General features: G+C 37.1%; 1 protein-coding gene and 1 long non-coding RNA gene across 4 annotated transcripts in view; both read right to left on the bottom strand.

Annotated features, from left to right (window-relative positions):
* The window catches only part of LOC140145913 (uncharacterized), a 47,837-nt gene extending 30,852 nt beyond the window's left edge, over positions 1–16,985 (bottom strand). For 2 of the 3 annotated variants that reach the window (XR_011858146.1, XR_011858148.1), the window contains exon 1: positions 16,739–16,985. This is a non-coding gene — a long non-coding RNA (uncharacterized lncRNA). Of the gene's footprint in view, positions 1–16,730 lie in introns of all 3 variants that reach the window. The other variant, XR_011858147.1, reaches the window with a different exon arrangement.
* LOC140171269 (uncharacterized) lies at positions 7,467–10,537 on the bottom strand. Its single transcript, XM_072194501.1, has 2 exons — positions 9,748–10,537; positions 7,467–9,255 (listed from the first exon to the last, which is right to left on the bottom strand). Exon 2 carries the CDS (start codon positions 9,234–9,236, stop codon positions 7,467–7,469), a length of 1,770 nt encoding a protein of 589 aa, XP_072050602.1. The 5' UTR covers positions 9,237–9,255; positions 9,748–10,537.
* Positions 16,986–17,196: the final 211 nt, after the last annotated feature.

Genomic DNA, 17,196 nt, shown 5'->3' with positions numbered 1-17,196 from the left:
TACATAATTATGTATTAGTTATCTTCAGTAGACAGCATGGTTCAATGCGTACACGTAACCGCTTGATAAGAACTTGAACTGTTAAACAGTTGAACTGTGCACATTATACGTTGGCGCTAATTTTTAATACAGGGGTAACCTGCCCATAGCAATATACAGGGGTCAACGACCTTTGTATCACATGTAAGTCAATGGAAGCGTCTCTATACATTTTCAAATGGATACCACGCACAAGTGAAATAAGGTCAAATTTGGACAGATGCTGTTATTTATCTGTAACTTTGATTTGATAATAAGAAATTATACAATTTTAGTAGGGGGGATATGTTACAGCTATTAGGCTGAACAGCGCCCTCACATCCTAAATTGGCTCTTAAACTTGCATCAAAACATACGATTTGTGTAAAAATTGCACAAATATATCCAGGGGCCCAAAATCATGTAAATAATCATTAGAATCCAACAAATAGGCAAAGAAAACGCCTATAATTGTCAAAATAGTGAAAATATGGGGGTCCCAAGAAATCCCCTTTGTGCGTAGTTTTTTGGGTCGGCACCGTCTCATTTTTCAACCGATTTTTTTTAAAAGGTATCAAAATGCTCAGGAGGATTAGCTGCTTCAATTCAGCTGGTACCCTAAGCTTTTTGAAACATCACCCCTTTTTTGGGGCTGTACAGCCTATCACTATTGTTAATAACATTCACCATTTTATCTTAAAAATATATATTATAACTGTATTGATGAAAGAATAAAAGGTATAGTTTCCATCCACTTCAAACATGACGAACGGGTAATTTAAGTTATCAATAAGGAAACACCAGAAATATTAATTCATTTAAAAAGACAATCAAAGAAAAAAATAACAACATTGTCATTCAGATAAGTTTGGCCAAATTAAAAATTAACAATTCCAATACAAGTGACCTTTTGAGTGGGAAACAAACAAAAAATTGAGCCCAGTTGAGTTTTGAACCGTGTACCTCCCGATTGTGAAGCGACATCTGCTACCATTAAGCTACACGGATGGACGTGAAATTGGTCTTTCATTTTAAGCCATAATGGTTGTCATCATAAAGTTGCAGGGTCATTCAAGCAAACGGTATACCAAAACAAACGCTATTGAATTCAATGGAAACTGCATGGTAATCCATTATATGACAAGTTTTTTTTGGTGGATTATCGAGGAATATCGTCAGTTACTGCACAACACACTGACATCACCTGGCTAGTAATTATACTTTGTCAGCAGTGATACTATAAAATACCCAGGGTCGATACACGTGAATTTGCTATGCACAAGTTTGATATGAGAAGAAAATCTTTGGATACCGGGGTAGAAAATGATGAATATCTCCCGTAAATGATTTCGTATAAAGAAACCAGATGTGGTTCCTTTTACACTTGAATGTATATTTTGAACAGATATGATAGTCGTTAGCTTGCGTCATGAGAGACTGGCTTGCGTCTTGAGTCAAAAACTGACAATAATTTGGATTTATATGTGCCGAATTATATAGCGCAGTGTATAGGCTAATCGTGTAGGTAATCTAAAAGCATATGACCTATGGTGTACCATGCTCGACTCGATACACAGCGAGGTCAGTCACCAAGCTAATCGGGGCTATTGTCAGTAGCCTTCTCATATGTCCTTCGGCCCATTATGCAATTCAAAACTATTAAACAGATCGATACAAAATGGCCATGCGTGGCGGTGGATTCAACCTACCATGGCGATTTCTGCCATGAAGATATCGGGGCGATGACACTGTGTGCAACGCCATTATATTTTGAGGTGTTTCTGCACACAATATGAATATATATCGTGGATTACCGAGTCAATTTGTAAAACTTCATGCATAGCGAATAATTTATTCAGTTTACACAATAGTTACAGAAAAAAGTATTCAATACGCGTCATGGTTTAACATCTTCTACGTATTAGTACAATGATTCAAGTCGTTATCACAGTTGCACATAATAGTCCAATGGTGTGATTGGCCCATGATCTGGAGTTTCACACATTTGTAGACTTCATGCAGATATCAACATGATGCGTTACTCTGCAGCATATCCACATTATCCAAATATAAAACGCTCTTTTCACACGCAAAATGCATATTACGAATAGACCTCTCAGCTCTCACTTTACACAAGTATTGTCCGATTTTTCTTGGTCTGTTTTGCATAACAACCCTATGTAAGTCTTATTATTACAACCCTATGTTTTCAACAATCCTCGAAGTAAACTTTCAGTTTTTAAGCAATCATTTGAAAATTTTGACCTTTCATATATTTTCCCCAAAACAGACTTGCTTCTTTTTTGGGTTTTCTTCGACAACTGTTAAGTAGTCCTATAAACAATATCAATATTTAATCATTTGCCATACAATGTAAATTATATCGCGAATATCAAAATTATTTGATATAATAACGACATTCTTAGTATTCAGAATGCAACTCAAATGCTACCTTAAATGTGTGATATGCTCTCATATCATGTCCCACCAAAAATAATATCCAAGCGCTCATACCCCAACCCTTAAGTTCTTTGTGTGTGTGTATGTGTGTCCCAGTTCAGTCATTCATACCATTATTCCCAATACTTATGTTAAACATTTACAATACCCTAAATCATTGACAGTTTTCTTTGGTACGCCCATTTCCTTTTTAAAGGAATTTTTATTACACCTCCTCTCTACATGCCCAAAACCTTTTGACACCCCTGTTCATACACCCAAAACATTTACCCCCACCCCCTCCTATTCAGGACTCCAAAAGTGTTATGTCCCCCTACATTTTTACCACCCCCCTAGGTATTTCTGAGCACTCCTGCATGTATAACCATAGACCATATCATTTCTTAAATCCAGCTTAGGCCCTTCACATTAAATTTTTAGTTTACTGTTAACCGCCCGCATCCAAAATAGAAAATCGTGAAATATTTAATTATTTTATTTTTATTTTCCTTAGTTAAGGGCTGGGGTATGAACGTTTGGACGGTATTTATTTTGGGACATTAGAGCACATCAGACATATCAATTGCATTCTGAATACGAAGAATGTCATTCTGATATCAAATAATTTTGATTTTTGAAATTCGCAATTTAATACACATTTTATGGCAAATCTTTAAAAATTGATATTTTTTATATTTAACAGTACTTGAAGTGAACTTTATAAATCTGATGATTTATACTTAAAGTGTATGTAGGTGGGATGAAAAGCCGAAGATCAATTGAAAATTTTGACCTTTCATATTGATGATATGGATTTTTTTACCAAAAAACCAAAAAAAATTAGGTCTTTTGGAAAAAAAAATCAATATCTTCAATATGAAAGGTCAAAATTTTCAATTGACCGTCGGCTTTTCCTCCCTGCTACATACACTTTAAGAATATATCATTAGATTTATATAATTCACTTCGAGGACTGTGATATATCAAAAATTTGAAAAATATCAAATTTTTAGAATTTGTCATAAAATTTGTATTATATTGTGATTTTCAAAAAATGAAAATTATTTGATATCAGAAAGACATGCTTCGTATTCAGAATGCAATTCGATAGGTCTGAGGTGCTCTCATGTCCCACAAAAAATACTGTCGAAACGCAATAAACGCTCATTTTAGATCCCTTAAAATAACTTTTAATGAATTTTACTTGCTACTTTATAACATGAATCATATCAACAATAATGATGAATAAACAAACAGCATAACTGCACCTTAGGCCCTTAGTTTCCTGTTTCATGGTTGAAAACAAGGGATGAGGCGACTTTTAATTATTAATTATTAATTATCTATTATTTTCTTTATTTTTAAACAAGTGGTCGCATCCTACATCATTCTGTTTTGATCGGAACATGCATTTAATTATTTTACAACTATGTTTGATTTTATACTTAAAAGTAATGGTACAGTTTAGTCATCATTTATACAAGCAAAGTCAGCAGAAAGTAGCAAATGGAAGTCATTAAAAGTTATTTTAAAAGAGAAAATCCAAAATTAAAATAAAATAATTAAATATTTTGCAATTCTCTACTTTGGACATGCGCAGGAAACAGGAAACTAAGAATTAATTGTAACGGGCCTTATTCCTTATGTGTAAAAGTAAGCATAGTAATAAAATAATTAAATGCCGACTCCTGTCAAAACGGGTTGATAATTGGTTGTGATAACTAATACTAAATAAAGAAAATAATAGATTAATAATTAAAAGTCACCTCGTCCTATTTTAAAAATCTTGAACAGTAAACTCGGAATCAATTGTGAAGGGCCTTAGCTAGTGCCTAAAATAAACAATCAGAACATTGTACATTTTTTCGATCCCCTCACTATAAAATGTCAAGATGTTTGTCATACAGTTTGTGTAGAGTTGTGACCTTGTGAACTCATGCATGGCTATTTATATCACATGGTTGAACTGTACAGGTACATGTATGTTTATAATGTACAATATAGTCTACAGGCAGATGAGATGGGTAAACATTACCTAAAATTGCATGCAGCAGTATAATTGTGCTACAACTTGTAGATTAAAGTTTTGACCCTATTTTTCATAGCTGAAAACATCAATTTTAAGATGAATGGTATAATAAAATTCCTGGATACCATTTTATGTACCAATACACAGGCTTAAAAGTAGGCCTATATTCATTGCTGGAAAGCATATTATTGATGTTTATATTTTACAGGGTTATTTATCATTTTGTGTTTATTTCACCATCAATGCTTTTGAAGATACATAGGGGACGCAGTGAGAAGGGTGTCCGATATTCTTTTTCATACCAAATATAGAAATATTCCTGGGATTTTACTATTGATTTTGAAAAAGCATACGATTCTATAGACTAAACTTTATGTATTAACCCTAACCCTGCCCAATCCAACAGAATCCAACAAAATGTAAAACACTGTAAAATGTTGTTAGATTCTGTTAGATTTAGCATTGTGGGGTCTATAAATAAGTCTTGTTGGATTTTGTTGGATTGAGCAGGGTTCTACTAAGTTAACTGATGGATTTTGTTGGAAACAGCATGTATGCACTTTACAACCATAGATAGAATTTGTTAGAATTTGTTAGATTTAGCAGTCTGGGCAGAGTATTGTAGAGATGGATTCTGTTGGATTTAGCAGTCATCATCATCATCATCATCAGTCGGCTGCGGAGCAGGCGACTACAAGCTTTCTCATACTGTAATAAATTTGGTTGGATATTGTTGGATTTAGCATTTGAACAACATTGCACTTAACACTCATAGGTGTGATAGGTTTTGTTATATTTTGTTGGATTTAGCAGTCATAACTGGATTAGATTTTGTTGGATAGCATTTGTTCTTGTATTTTCTATATATTTTGTTGAAGTTAGCAGGGATATTTATAATAAGCATTTACTAACAAGTCAGGGCCTGGATTAGCATAACAGTTTGTTAACATTATACCATAATATAACGGAAAGTTGTAGGCTTAAATTTCTGGCTCAGATATTACAATGCAAACTGAAACATAAAGAATCAAAATTTTACATAGTTGGGAATCAACCCATATCATCAATGCCAGTAAGATACCGTACAACAAAGTTTGAAAAGATAGGAATCCTCCCCCCAAAAAAAAAAGTTATACCAAAATAGCCTAACATTTTTCACCCCCCCCCCCCCAATGCACAAAAAAAGTTTTACCAAGCTGCCAAACATTTTTGTGAAACCCAAAAGAGATGAGGCTGAAAGCTTAGCCAGGCATACTTGTAACAAAATGCTCCCCAATTAAAAGATATAAGCTGAAAAGCCGCTGAGATCCTGCAAAAAGTTTTAGAATAATATAATACCCCACCCGCCAAGAGTGTAAGGCTGAGAAGCCGCCCAAAGTTTCGGAACAAAATGCCTCAAATGTAAGAGTGTAAAGCCAGGCAAAACTGCACAAAATGTTTAGGCGGGGGGTAGGCCCATAAAAGATTAAGCTGAAGCAGCAAGGGCATCTTGCTGCAAGGTAGACATTTTGCTGCAAGAAGTAAAAAAAATGTGTAAAATCATCATATCTTTGGTCTCAAAAATCACAAAAAATGGCTCAAAAGAGATTTTACACATCACATCTTTGGTCTCAAAAATCACAAAAAATGGCTCAAAAGAGTTAAGGCTGAGAAGCCAGGGAATCTACTCCCCACACAAAGTTTTTAAGCTGAAAAGCACAGAAAATATTTCAATACTACATGCATCATAAAGGATGAAAAGCTGGGCAAATCTCTCACGATCAGTGCAAAGTTTAGTCTCAGCAAATAGAAGCAATTTTTTCCCTTCCCACCCATCCCCCTCCCCCTCCCTTTTTTTTTTTTTTTTTTAATGTTTAGGCTAGGCCCTTAAAAGAAGAGAAGCTGGATCAGCAAGGGCATCTTGCTGCAAGGCAGACGTTTTGCAGCAAGTAAAAAAAAGTTGGTGAGGCTGAAGATTCGCCCATCCGTTGTGGGCAAATCATTCAGAAAGCAGCAGGCTGACTGGTTCAAAGGGGTTCCTCAAAGTAGTAAGGAACGGCTACAGATGTAGAATGTAGCAGTCTCAGACTGGTCCTCGTCAGTAGCGGCTTGAGCTGTAAAAAGAGAGTAGAAACACAGTGTAAGCATATAAAATTATATTCATTTTAGGATTAGGGTTAATTTAGGTTTGGGTTAATCTGATTGGGGTTAATTACAGTTAGGGTTATACACATGTGCACCACCACCACCACCATGTATCATAGACCAACATTTACCACCACTTCCAGAACCCATGTATTGACACTGATACTGAAGGCAACTCACTATCAACGAAGGCCGTGATAGTCCAAGAAGCAGGTTTGGCACAGATTTTGATTGCAAATCTTGCATCCATAGCGAGTGGTAGGTATGTTGCCAGAAATGTTGCGCCAGTCGTTGGATCGGCACCAGCTACACTGCCTTGCATGCTTTCTCTGCAAGTTGACCCACCGGCAATCTGGAGCTGCATGTTGTGGAAGCGGTAAAGGATTGGCCTGTGGTGGTTCAAATCCACCTGTGCGGTCAGTATGACCTCTTATGAGTTGCTCCGCAACTTTCATCACAAACTCTGAATGTGTCAGGTTTTTACTGATATCATCAACAGCCCCGCTATCGTCAGTGGCTGCTGCCTTGCCACGTTTAGGTGGATTGTGCATCTTGTAGCATATCCAGGCGTTGACCATGCAGACATCTATCAAGTAGTAGAAGATCTGGCGCCACCATAGCTTAGCCTTCCGGGCACAGGTATAATAGCTCCGGAGCTGGTCAGCGCGGTCAACACCTGCCATGGACTTGATGTAGTCAATGGCCTGTTTTGGCGCCTTGATCTCCTTTTCTTCTCGCTCCCTCATTCCATCATCTTTGACCTTTCGTATGACGTGGTCGTCTTTCTTGTTTCTGTAGCCCTGGTGGGCGGAGCTGAGAATCTCCACGCTTCTGGAGTCCTTCCAGTAGGCACACGTCAGCTGTGAATGCTGACGTGTGTAAAGGTTCCACGGTCACATTTACCGAGCCGCTTGATCTTGGGTGAAGCTGCTTTGAAATCTTCTGGCAGACCTGAGCTATTACTTTTTACAGTTCCTGTCAGGTATGTTTCGTTAGCCAGAAGATCGTTAGCCAAATTCACGGATGTGTATAATTTATCCGTGAAGAGATGATGGAAGCGGAACAGAAAAGGGCGCATGACGGTCATGGCAATGTCCTTCATCGTTGATGGCTTACCACCATTGAATGGGTGGGTAATGAAATTCGCCGTATAGCCAGTGATGGAATCAGCCAGTGCGTACAGTTTAAACCCAGATCTAATTGGTTTCAGCGGCATAAAAAACTTCCTGGTTGTGGCTCTAAAGCCTCGGTACTTAACCATTGCCTCGTCGATGGTAACGTTGTGACCGAGGTTGAAGTTTTTTTGGGAGTTCAATATTACTTCCTCCCACACCGGCATCACTGGCCCAAGCTGTTTCTGGAGGTCTTTCTTTTCCACCGCTGGCTTGTCGGTCTGATCTGGGCGGGGAAGTGGTTCCACATCTGGGTCATTACCATGAAGAAAACTGGACAGTGTGTCAAACCTGTGACGGGACATGGTGCTTGCAATCAGATTATTGCGATACCCTAGATGTTTGGACCAGTAATCCTGGTAGTAGGGTATCCGCACCAGTCCCATCACCAGGTGTATCCCAATCCATGCCTTTATTTCTTCCACAGAGGTTTGAACATGTTGTCCTGCTGTCTTCATTGCCTTGTTGGTCCATTTGGCAATGCTGCTGATGATGGTTATGGACATAAACATTAGGAAATAGTCCATGGGTTCTGGAAGCTTCTGGAATGTTGGTCCATGTGGTGTTGCACCTTTGAAAGGCTGCACACTTACATCTTCTAAACTTCTGCACCAGCCGAACTTGTCCGGTCGATAATAATCTTGCCCTGGTTTTGGTGGGTCTGGGTCATCGTCGGAATCGGCTTCCACTGGGGCTGCCTTCCGACGTCTGACTGGAGGAGCATCTTGTGGAACCTCTGGTGGAACCTCTCCATCACCATCTTCATCGACATTCTCAGCACTGGTACAAGGCTGGAATTCAGGGTCCACATCATCCTCGTACTCCTCCTCATACTCCTCATCATCATCATCATCCTCGTCACTCCAGTCTTCATCAGAATCATCATCGTCGTCTTCACTGACACTAGGTGTCGACTCTCCCTCTATGTCGTAGAGCCCAACACGGTTTTCAGGGCCGGCGGCCTCTACCCTCTCCGTCTCCCTTCTACGCATTGCCTCACGGGCACTTTGTCTTTTCGCCTCCTGCAGATTTCTCTTCTCTTCTGCTTTCTGATGCTGCACGAAGAGTTTGCTTTTCTTTGTTGCTACAAGGCTCTTCCCCTTCTTCTTACTTGGCATCTCGTCACTCTCTCCACCAATCTTGTCATCACTCTTGCTTGCTGCCGAAGTTTTCTTTGGTCTTTTTGTCACTTTTCCGGCTTTCACTTTGGATGTCTTCAGGCCATTCTCTTTTGTCTCCTTTCCTTTCTTTCCTTTCTTCTTCTCTTCTATCTCCTTGCTGCTTCTGGTCTTCTTCTTTTTAACCATTTTCTCCTCTTCTCCTCTCTCCACACTCCTCTTGCTTGTTTTTGCCATGATGTCTCTATGAACACTTAGGGCCGATCTGAGAAATGTTTGCCCTTCTTTAGTGCTGAGGGATTGTTGTAATGCTCTAACCTCTCTCAGGGAGCTCATTATTTCCAGGGGTAGATTTCTGATGAAATGGGGGTGGAATAGACACAAAAATATGAACAAAAAATTAGAAAAGCCCTTTACTGTAATGGAACAGCCCAATAAACTTTTGATTTATACTTTTCAAGTGGCAATTTAGCATGACAAAGAAAGTAGTGGTCAAATGTCATAAAAGAGCTTAAAAGGATATTTGACTTTGTTCTTATGATCTTCACTGTGAACATTTATTAGAGTGGCAATTTAGCATGACTAAGAAAGTAGTGGACAAATGTCATAAAAGAAGTTAAAAGGGTTTTGAATTTGTTCTCATGATCTTCTCTGTAAACATTTATTAGAATAATAATACTTCAGTTAATTTGGGAAATATTCAAACCTATTTGCTTTCACATCACGATAGACAAAAATAGTTGGTTATTTTCTCCAGTAGATTCATCTGTTTACTGATTTAAATCAAGGAAAAAAAACATAAAATTGTCTCTTGTTCATGTTTGGTTATATAAAATAAAATATTCACCTTTATTGTAAAGCAGCAATCCAAGGAAGTCCACCAAAGTCCTTATCTTCAAGTCTTCACACCAGTTGATTAGGGCAATATAAACTTTGGTTTTAAGTTCAATGTCAATGTCGATGTCCAGCTATGATCAGGAGTGGTAATAATAATTTCTATATCTATTCTATATCTATATCTATAATCTGTGATTAAAAGCTAAAAGAATAAAAACCTAGAAATATGCTCAAAAGGGCATTGAACTGTGTGCATCTTTGAGCACTCAAAAATTAGGCAGGTTGGATGATCTTTTAGTGATCAATAATCAATGATCATAAAAGGTCATTCAACCCTCTTAACTTTTGAGAAAGATACACATAAAGTTCAATGCCCTGGTAAGCATATGATACCAGAAACTTGTGGGTAAGGAAAATAATATACGTCCATGGATAACTCCAGGCCCTTAGCTTTAGTCTAAGAATTACTTTTGGCACACTGAATTTGTTTAAAAATTTAAAAAGTTTTTCTTTGAAGTTAAATTTGTTTAGCCATATTGGTCTATGCATAGGTCCAGGGATTGATCAAGAAAGCTCCCCTGATCAAAAAATCTCCCCTGACGACAAAGCATGAATAATGCTCGGACCTGCCATGCCTAGTTTGCGACACTAGGCCAGAGAGGTGGTGGAAAATTCGTCCAAACCAGGGTTGGCAAAGCAGTATGCCAAAATCTAATATAAAATGCATGGCCTAAAAAGCAGTATGCCAAAATAGATAAAATGCATGGCCTAAAAATTCTGCATAATAAAGCTTTCCCAAAGCTAATATACAAAATGTACAGCCAAAAATATCTGTATAATGATATATATATATATATATATTCTACTTTCCTCAACCTGGCTTTTGAGAGACACCACCTCTCTTATAATATGCGACTCTTCAATCCCGCCGATCAGTTGGCTACTTTTCACTCTCCTGCGCATGTTTTTCTTAACTGTTGCGTCAATGGGACTTCAGGGAAAACGCTTCTAGAATCGAGTGCAGACTTTTGCAATTCGAATTTTGTCCAAAATTACCAAACTCTCTCTGGGAAAAGTCACCTAGTTCAGGGAAAAAGCCCCATGACAAGCCAACAAAATTAGTGGTGCAGGAGAATGACCCTCTTCCTTATATTGCATCCATCCTGCAGAACTTTGGTAGTTTGGCAACCCTTTGATGGGATTTTGTACCCCGTGTTTTCCCCAGGCCAAAACAATAAAGTGTTGGGTTAAGTGCAGATTGGCAATGAACAAAAAGCAATTTGATAAATATGTGAAAACATTGCTTATTTCCTTTACTTTACGGTATAATGTTAACATACTGTTATGCTAATCCAGACCCTGACTTGTTGTAAGTAAATGCTTATTATCCCTGCTAACTTTGACAAAATATATTTAGAAAATACAAGAACAAAATAATACTAAATTCAACCAAATTTAAACCAGAAATGGTCGCTTTCCGAGCCTTTACTTCCGAGAAAATACTTTTGGACCCTGCAGAATCTAACAAAATCCAACAAATTTGACACTTTGGAACACTGCAGAATCTAACAAAATCTAACACATTGTTTCCCCCTTTAAACAACCTGCTAAATCCAACAGGATCCAACACGTTGGATTTTGTTAGATATAGAATGTCTGCTACCACAACTATGTGTGTTGGATCTTGTTAGATTTAGCATGGCAGCATTCTCAGAAATCTGATGGATTTTGTTAGAATTAGCAGTGTGTACGTAAAATAAATATTGTTGGATTTTGTTGGATACAGCAGTCTATTAGAAAGAACCATGGTACTTTCTTGTAAGTTATAACTTCTATATCCAACACAATCCATGTGCTGGATTGTGTTGGATTCAGCAGTGTGCTGTTAACTATTTTGTTGGATTCTGTTAGATACAGAAGTGCAGTCTAAAAGTTTGCTTGGGGTGTTTTTAATTTTGGAAGTTCAATTCAAAAATGGATTGGTACTTTCTATAAAAACATATTACCGGTAACCATGCAGCTGTGTCATGAACAATGGTATGTCTACAGGATATTTTGATGTCATGCATGGTCTTAGACAGGGAGATCCCCTCATCAACTTTTTAATCTGGCCATTGAAATTCTGTGTATTCAATTAAATAACAAAGAGGACATAATTGGGATTCAAATCGATACAATCATACAACCACACATTTGAAATTGTCCTGCTATGCAGATGATTTGTGCTTGTTTGTTAAGGATATTTATTCAGTTAAACAAGTTTTGAAAGTACTCAGTGATTTTGAATTGTGTTAACTAGCTTTTATAGGGATCTGGAATGAGCATTTTGAGCGTTTAGACAGTATTTTTTGTGGGACATGAGAGCACATCAGACATATCGAATTGCATTCTGAATACGAAGAATGTCTTTCTGATATAAAATATGAATGAATGAATGAATGAATATCAAATAATTTTCATTTTTTGAAATTCACAATATAATACAAATTTTATGACAAATTATTAAAATTTGACATTTTTCACATTTTTGATATACAGTCCTTGAAGTAAATTTTATCAATCTAATGATGTAGCTGGGAGGAAAAGCTGACGATCAATTGAAAATTTTGACCTTTCATATTGAAGATATGGATTTTTTTCCCAAAAGACCTAATTTTTTTGGTGTTTTGGGGAAAATCCATATCTTCAATACAAAATGTCAAAATTTTCAATTGATCGTCGGCTTTTCATCCCACCTACATACACTTTAAGTATAAATCATCAGATTTATAAAGTTTACATCGAGTACTGTTAAATGTCAAAAATATAAATTTTCAATCATTTGCCATAAAATGTGTATTACATTGCGAATTTCAAAAAATCAAAATTATTTGATATCATCAGGACATTCTTCGTATTCAGAAGATATGGATTATTTTCCACAAAACAATAGGTCTTTTTGGGAGAAAAGTCCATATCTTCAATATGCATGATATGTCAGTCAGTATATGCAGCCTACCATTTTTCTTGTAGCTTCTTGTATAATACACGTCAATGTTTTTATAATTTATACAAGAAATCCACATTAGACCCTTAATTTTATTTCAGGAAATAAAAGATTAGATTACCATAAAAACGAAACAGTAATATTTGGCGGGGTCTAATGTAATTTTTACATGGAATTTTCAACGTTTTTTCTATCGCCATTCTCGCTCAATTAAAAAAATATTTTGGCGTATATAGCATTGAAATAAAATTCTCTGCCTCATAAACGACATCAAATGTGCCACAATTGGGTATCACGAATCATTATGATGTGCAGTTAATATTCATATTTTCTCTTATACAGAGGATGCTTCAGTTTTGACAGGAAAAATATTTGATTGAAAACCCTCTCACTCGGTTATCCACGCTTCCCTAGAATGTGCAATAAATTAGCATTAAAACTTTTCTTATTTTAACAGCATTCAAGAAACTCTTGGCGTTTGGCGAAAAGAGTAGGCGGCTCCCGATCCATGGGCGCTGCCATCTTTGAGCTTGTTACACCGAAAGTAGCCGGATCACTGCTACCCATTGTGTCCATACTTTCATCACAGAAGCTTAACGATTTTGCAGCCTTTTTGCTGTTTTCCAGCTTACTTTTCATGGGCGAACCCGCTCTCTTATTTGTCCCTGAGTTTTTATTGTTTGGCATCTTGGGATAAGAGTAGTAAAAATGAAAGCTGAACGGTTAAAATAATGAAAAATTCGGGAGCATCCGCCAACAAACGTGCTCACAGACTGACGTTCATCACGTGACCATTTTTTTAAAAACAATTAACCAGAAAAGAGCTATTTGAAAAGAAAGGGAACCATACCTTTGTTAGCAAATGACTCAACCTGTTTCCTGGATGGCTTGCCTGATTCCTTTTAAAACAATCTTTTTGAAACTTTACAAAGATTCGCAACTTGTTCTGGCTGCAAGATCAATCTCATCAAATCCGAAGCTATTTGGATTGGCTCAATCAAAGGTTTAAATCGTCCCTTTTCTGGGCTGGGTCTTCTTTGGAAAACTAGAGATTTTAAAACTTTGGGTATTAATTTTCATTGAATTTTAAGTTAATGTTTGATCTCAACTAGAAGGTTAAGCTTAAACAGATAGAGGGAACCTTAAATTGCTGGCGCGCTAGAAACCTTTCTTTGATAGGAAAACTTGTGTTATTAAAACACTTCTTTTGCCTCAGCTGCTCTATCTTTTTCAGTTTTGAGTATTAAAATTCCCAATTCTTTATTTAAAGACCTTAACAAACAGTTTTTCAAATTCATTTGGAATGCTGGTAATGATAGAGTCAGAAGAAAATGTGTGTGCAATGATTTTTTTCTGTGTGGCCTTCGTATGATAGACCCTTACACTTTTGCCTTGGCTCAAAAAATGTATTGGTTTAATTTACTGCTTGATGACAGGGCCGTAGCAAGGTTGAAAAATGTGGGGCGGTCATCACAAATGTGGGGCGGCCAAATTACAATATATGCCCAAATTGAAATAAAGATAAGAAAAACATAAATAATTTCTCAAAAAGTGGGGCGGCCATGGCATCCCCGGCCGCCCCGCTTGCTACGGCCCTGCTTGATGATGATATTTTACGGAAATCATATGCTCCTGAAAGTATTTTAAATAAGCTTAATTGTACCCAATTAGCTGATTCCCTCAGAACTTGGTATGTTTACCTAATCTTGGTGCCTGCCAATCTTTATGGTTTTTAGAAATATTCATTCAAAATCTAAACAGTACTTTTACTATGAAGACTGGTGTGATAAAGGTAATGTGTATGTTGATGATTTCCTTAACCCTCCCCCAGGTAGTAAATTATTTGAAGAATTGATTCTTGATTCTGATATTTCGAATCATGACAGAAAGAAATTTAATTTTTGAATGAAAAATGTTCCTGTTCCTGATAATCCAAACATTGAAATTTCTAGTGTGGAGATTTTTGATAAGCTGGTTTAGTGGTTGATAACCTTAGCTCCATGCTAAATTCTATTATGATTGAGAAATGTGTTCCTGAAAAACGTATTAGTTTTTGGAATGAGTTGACCCTGAGGACTTGGATTGGGACCAAATTCATCTTCGTAATAGTAAATGTTCAATTGATTCTCGATTTCGCTCATTTTATTTCAAAATCTTCCATAAAGCCATTGCTTTTATGATTTCTTGTTCAAAAAGAAGGGATTTCTCCAAATTGTGCATTTTGCAATAAGATGCTTGAAACAATTACCCATGTTTTTTGTGAATGTGAGAAAATCAAACCCCTTTGGGAAGATATAATTAAAGTTATTAAAAATAAAGATGATATTGATTTTGATATCTCAACCTTTGAAAACAATTTTGGGGTGCTCACTGCTCAATGATATGTTTTTGACATACTTGTTTTTGAGTGTCAAATACTATATCTATGTGTGTAAATTTATTTCAAACAAAACTCCCAATACAATTGGTCTTAAGGCTTTTATTAAAATAAACAGAGATACAGAGTATTTCATTGCTAAAAAGAAAAACAAACTCGCATGCCACTTTCGTAAATGGAGATTTGACATAGTATCTAGATTTTTTGTTCATTTTTGTATTATTTATAAAACTTTGTAGACTGTGTGACTGGATTATATTGTGACCTTGTGCATATGAACAGGTTATTTAATAGCATGATTACATCCGGGGGGGGGGGGGTCACTCTCACACAAAAGTGCTACCCACCCGCATCCGACCACCTCTGAAATGCACCCTTAATGGCCTGTTTTTCACTCAAACAATAATATTACTAACCCTTATAAGGATCTGGCTGAAAAAGGACCCTAAATTTAAAATGGCGATGCCTTCTGAAATGTACCCCTTTTTCAAAAAGACGTTGACAATGCTGTGTGGTGAAAAACATACCCTTTTAGACGTTTTTCTTGGACGCGGGTGCGTAGCAAGTCAAATAGTGAGTGACCCCCAGGGATTACATGTAGTGTATCTGGGTAGAAGTGTCGACTGCATAATTTGTGTAACCATTGTTGCTACCTTTTTGTCCCTTTTTGTGTATGATTTGATGTTAATTGTCATTTATTTTTGTTTATGAAAAACCAATAAATATTGAAAGATAAAAAAAAAGAACTATATAATATCTTCTGTAAAACTCCAGGACCAGGGGTAAAACTGTGCCGGGGCACCCCTCGGGATATTCCTGGGTTCCAAAGCACATTGTATAGATATATCACAATACCCAAACAACTGATGCGCAGTCATTAACCTCTATTAAGTGGCGGTGCCAGGAATTATTTTCGGGGGGCATTGAGGGGGCAAAGTGAATTTCAGGGGGGGCAAAATGAAAAAAATTGCCCAAAAATGTGGTAATAAGTGGGAATTTTCGTACCGTATTTTACTGGGGGAAACAAGGTGGGAAGGGTTCTGACTGGGGGTGGGCATTTTTCCACCATGTCCCCCCCCCCCCCGTGGCGCCGCCACTGCCTCTAATTGAGGTACAGCATCACATGATCATGATGATCAGCACGTACAGCAGTGGCGTAGCCAGTCGGGGAGGGGGCAGGGGGGCCGGCTAACAATAGACTATTTTTTATCCACGGTGACAGAAAAAGGGGCGAAATTTAAAAAAAGCATGAAAAATTGTGAATTAAATTGAATAGTATACATAAAAAAAATTGTGTTTTTATGTCGGTACCGCTTATATTCCCCTTTTCTTTTTCTTTTTTTGCTCTTCACTTTTTCAAACCATGCAACAAAAATTGGGTCAACAAATCATAACTTCCGTCGGCAAAAAATATTTCCGTCGGTAGGCCTACAATGTACATTTACAAGTTCTTTTGTGCCCCTCGGTTCCAAAATCCTGGCTATATACGCCACTGACGTACAGTACAGTACCCGGGTAACGTAACAGTATAGGAGAAGTAAGCTTAAAAGTCTGAAAGTAAAACAATCATGATTTTTAATATAATATGATAATAATAATAATATATGAACAATAGAGATAAGTTACATACCAGCTTACCTTAGAGTAGACACACTCATGTCGGTTGACGGAATTTGCTACCTCGATTACTACGGTAATATATGTAGCATTCCCAGGCATGATGTTCTGCACTACGTTCTACCATGCCCATGGACGTAAAAGAGACACACGAATAACACACTCACACAGTCGACAAGGTCAAAGAAAATGTTCACATACTTCTCAATGCACTGCACACAGGTACATGTACGGTGACCAGTACAGGAACTGAATGCTGATCGATGTGGCTTATAAGCCAATTTTGTGAGACGACCCCTTAATTGGACCTATACTCTTACGTAAATTGCTATCCTCCATAATATGCCTCGCTATTCATGAACGAAATATAGAATCATGTGATAGCTGTAAGCCTGTAACAGAGATTTCATGAGGGCGTTTTTGCAAGAAGCGACTATAATATAAACAAAAATCATTCGCAGAACTTACAACTTCAGATT

The sequence above is a fragment of the Amphiura filiformis genome, chromosome 2, assembly GCF_039555335.1.
Source record: "Amphiura filiformis chromosome 2, Afil_fr2py, whole genome shotgun sequence".
NCBI classification, from domain to species: domain Eukaryota; kingdom Metazoa; phylum Echinodermata; class Ophiuroidea; order Amphilepidida; family Amphiuridae; genus Amphiura; species Amphiura filiformis.
This window is presented reverse-complemented; position numbering and strand designations above follow the sequence as displayed.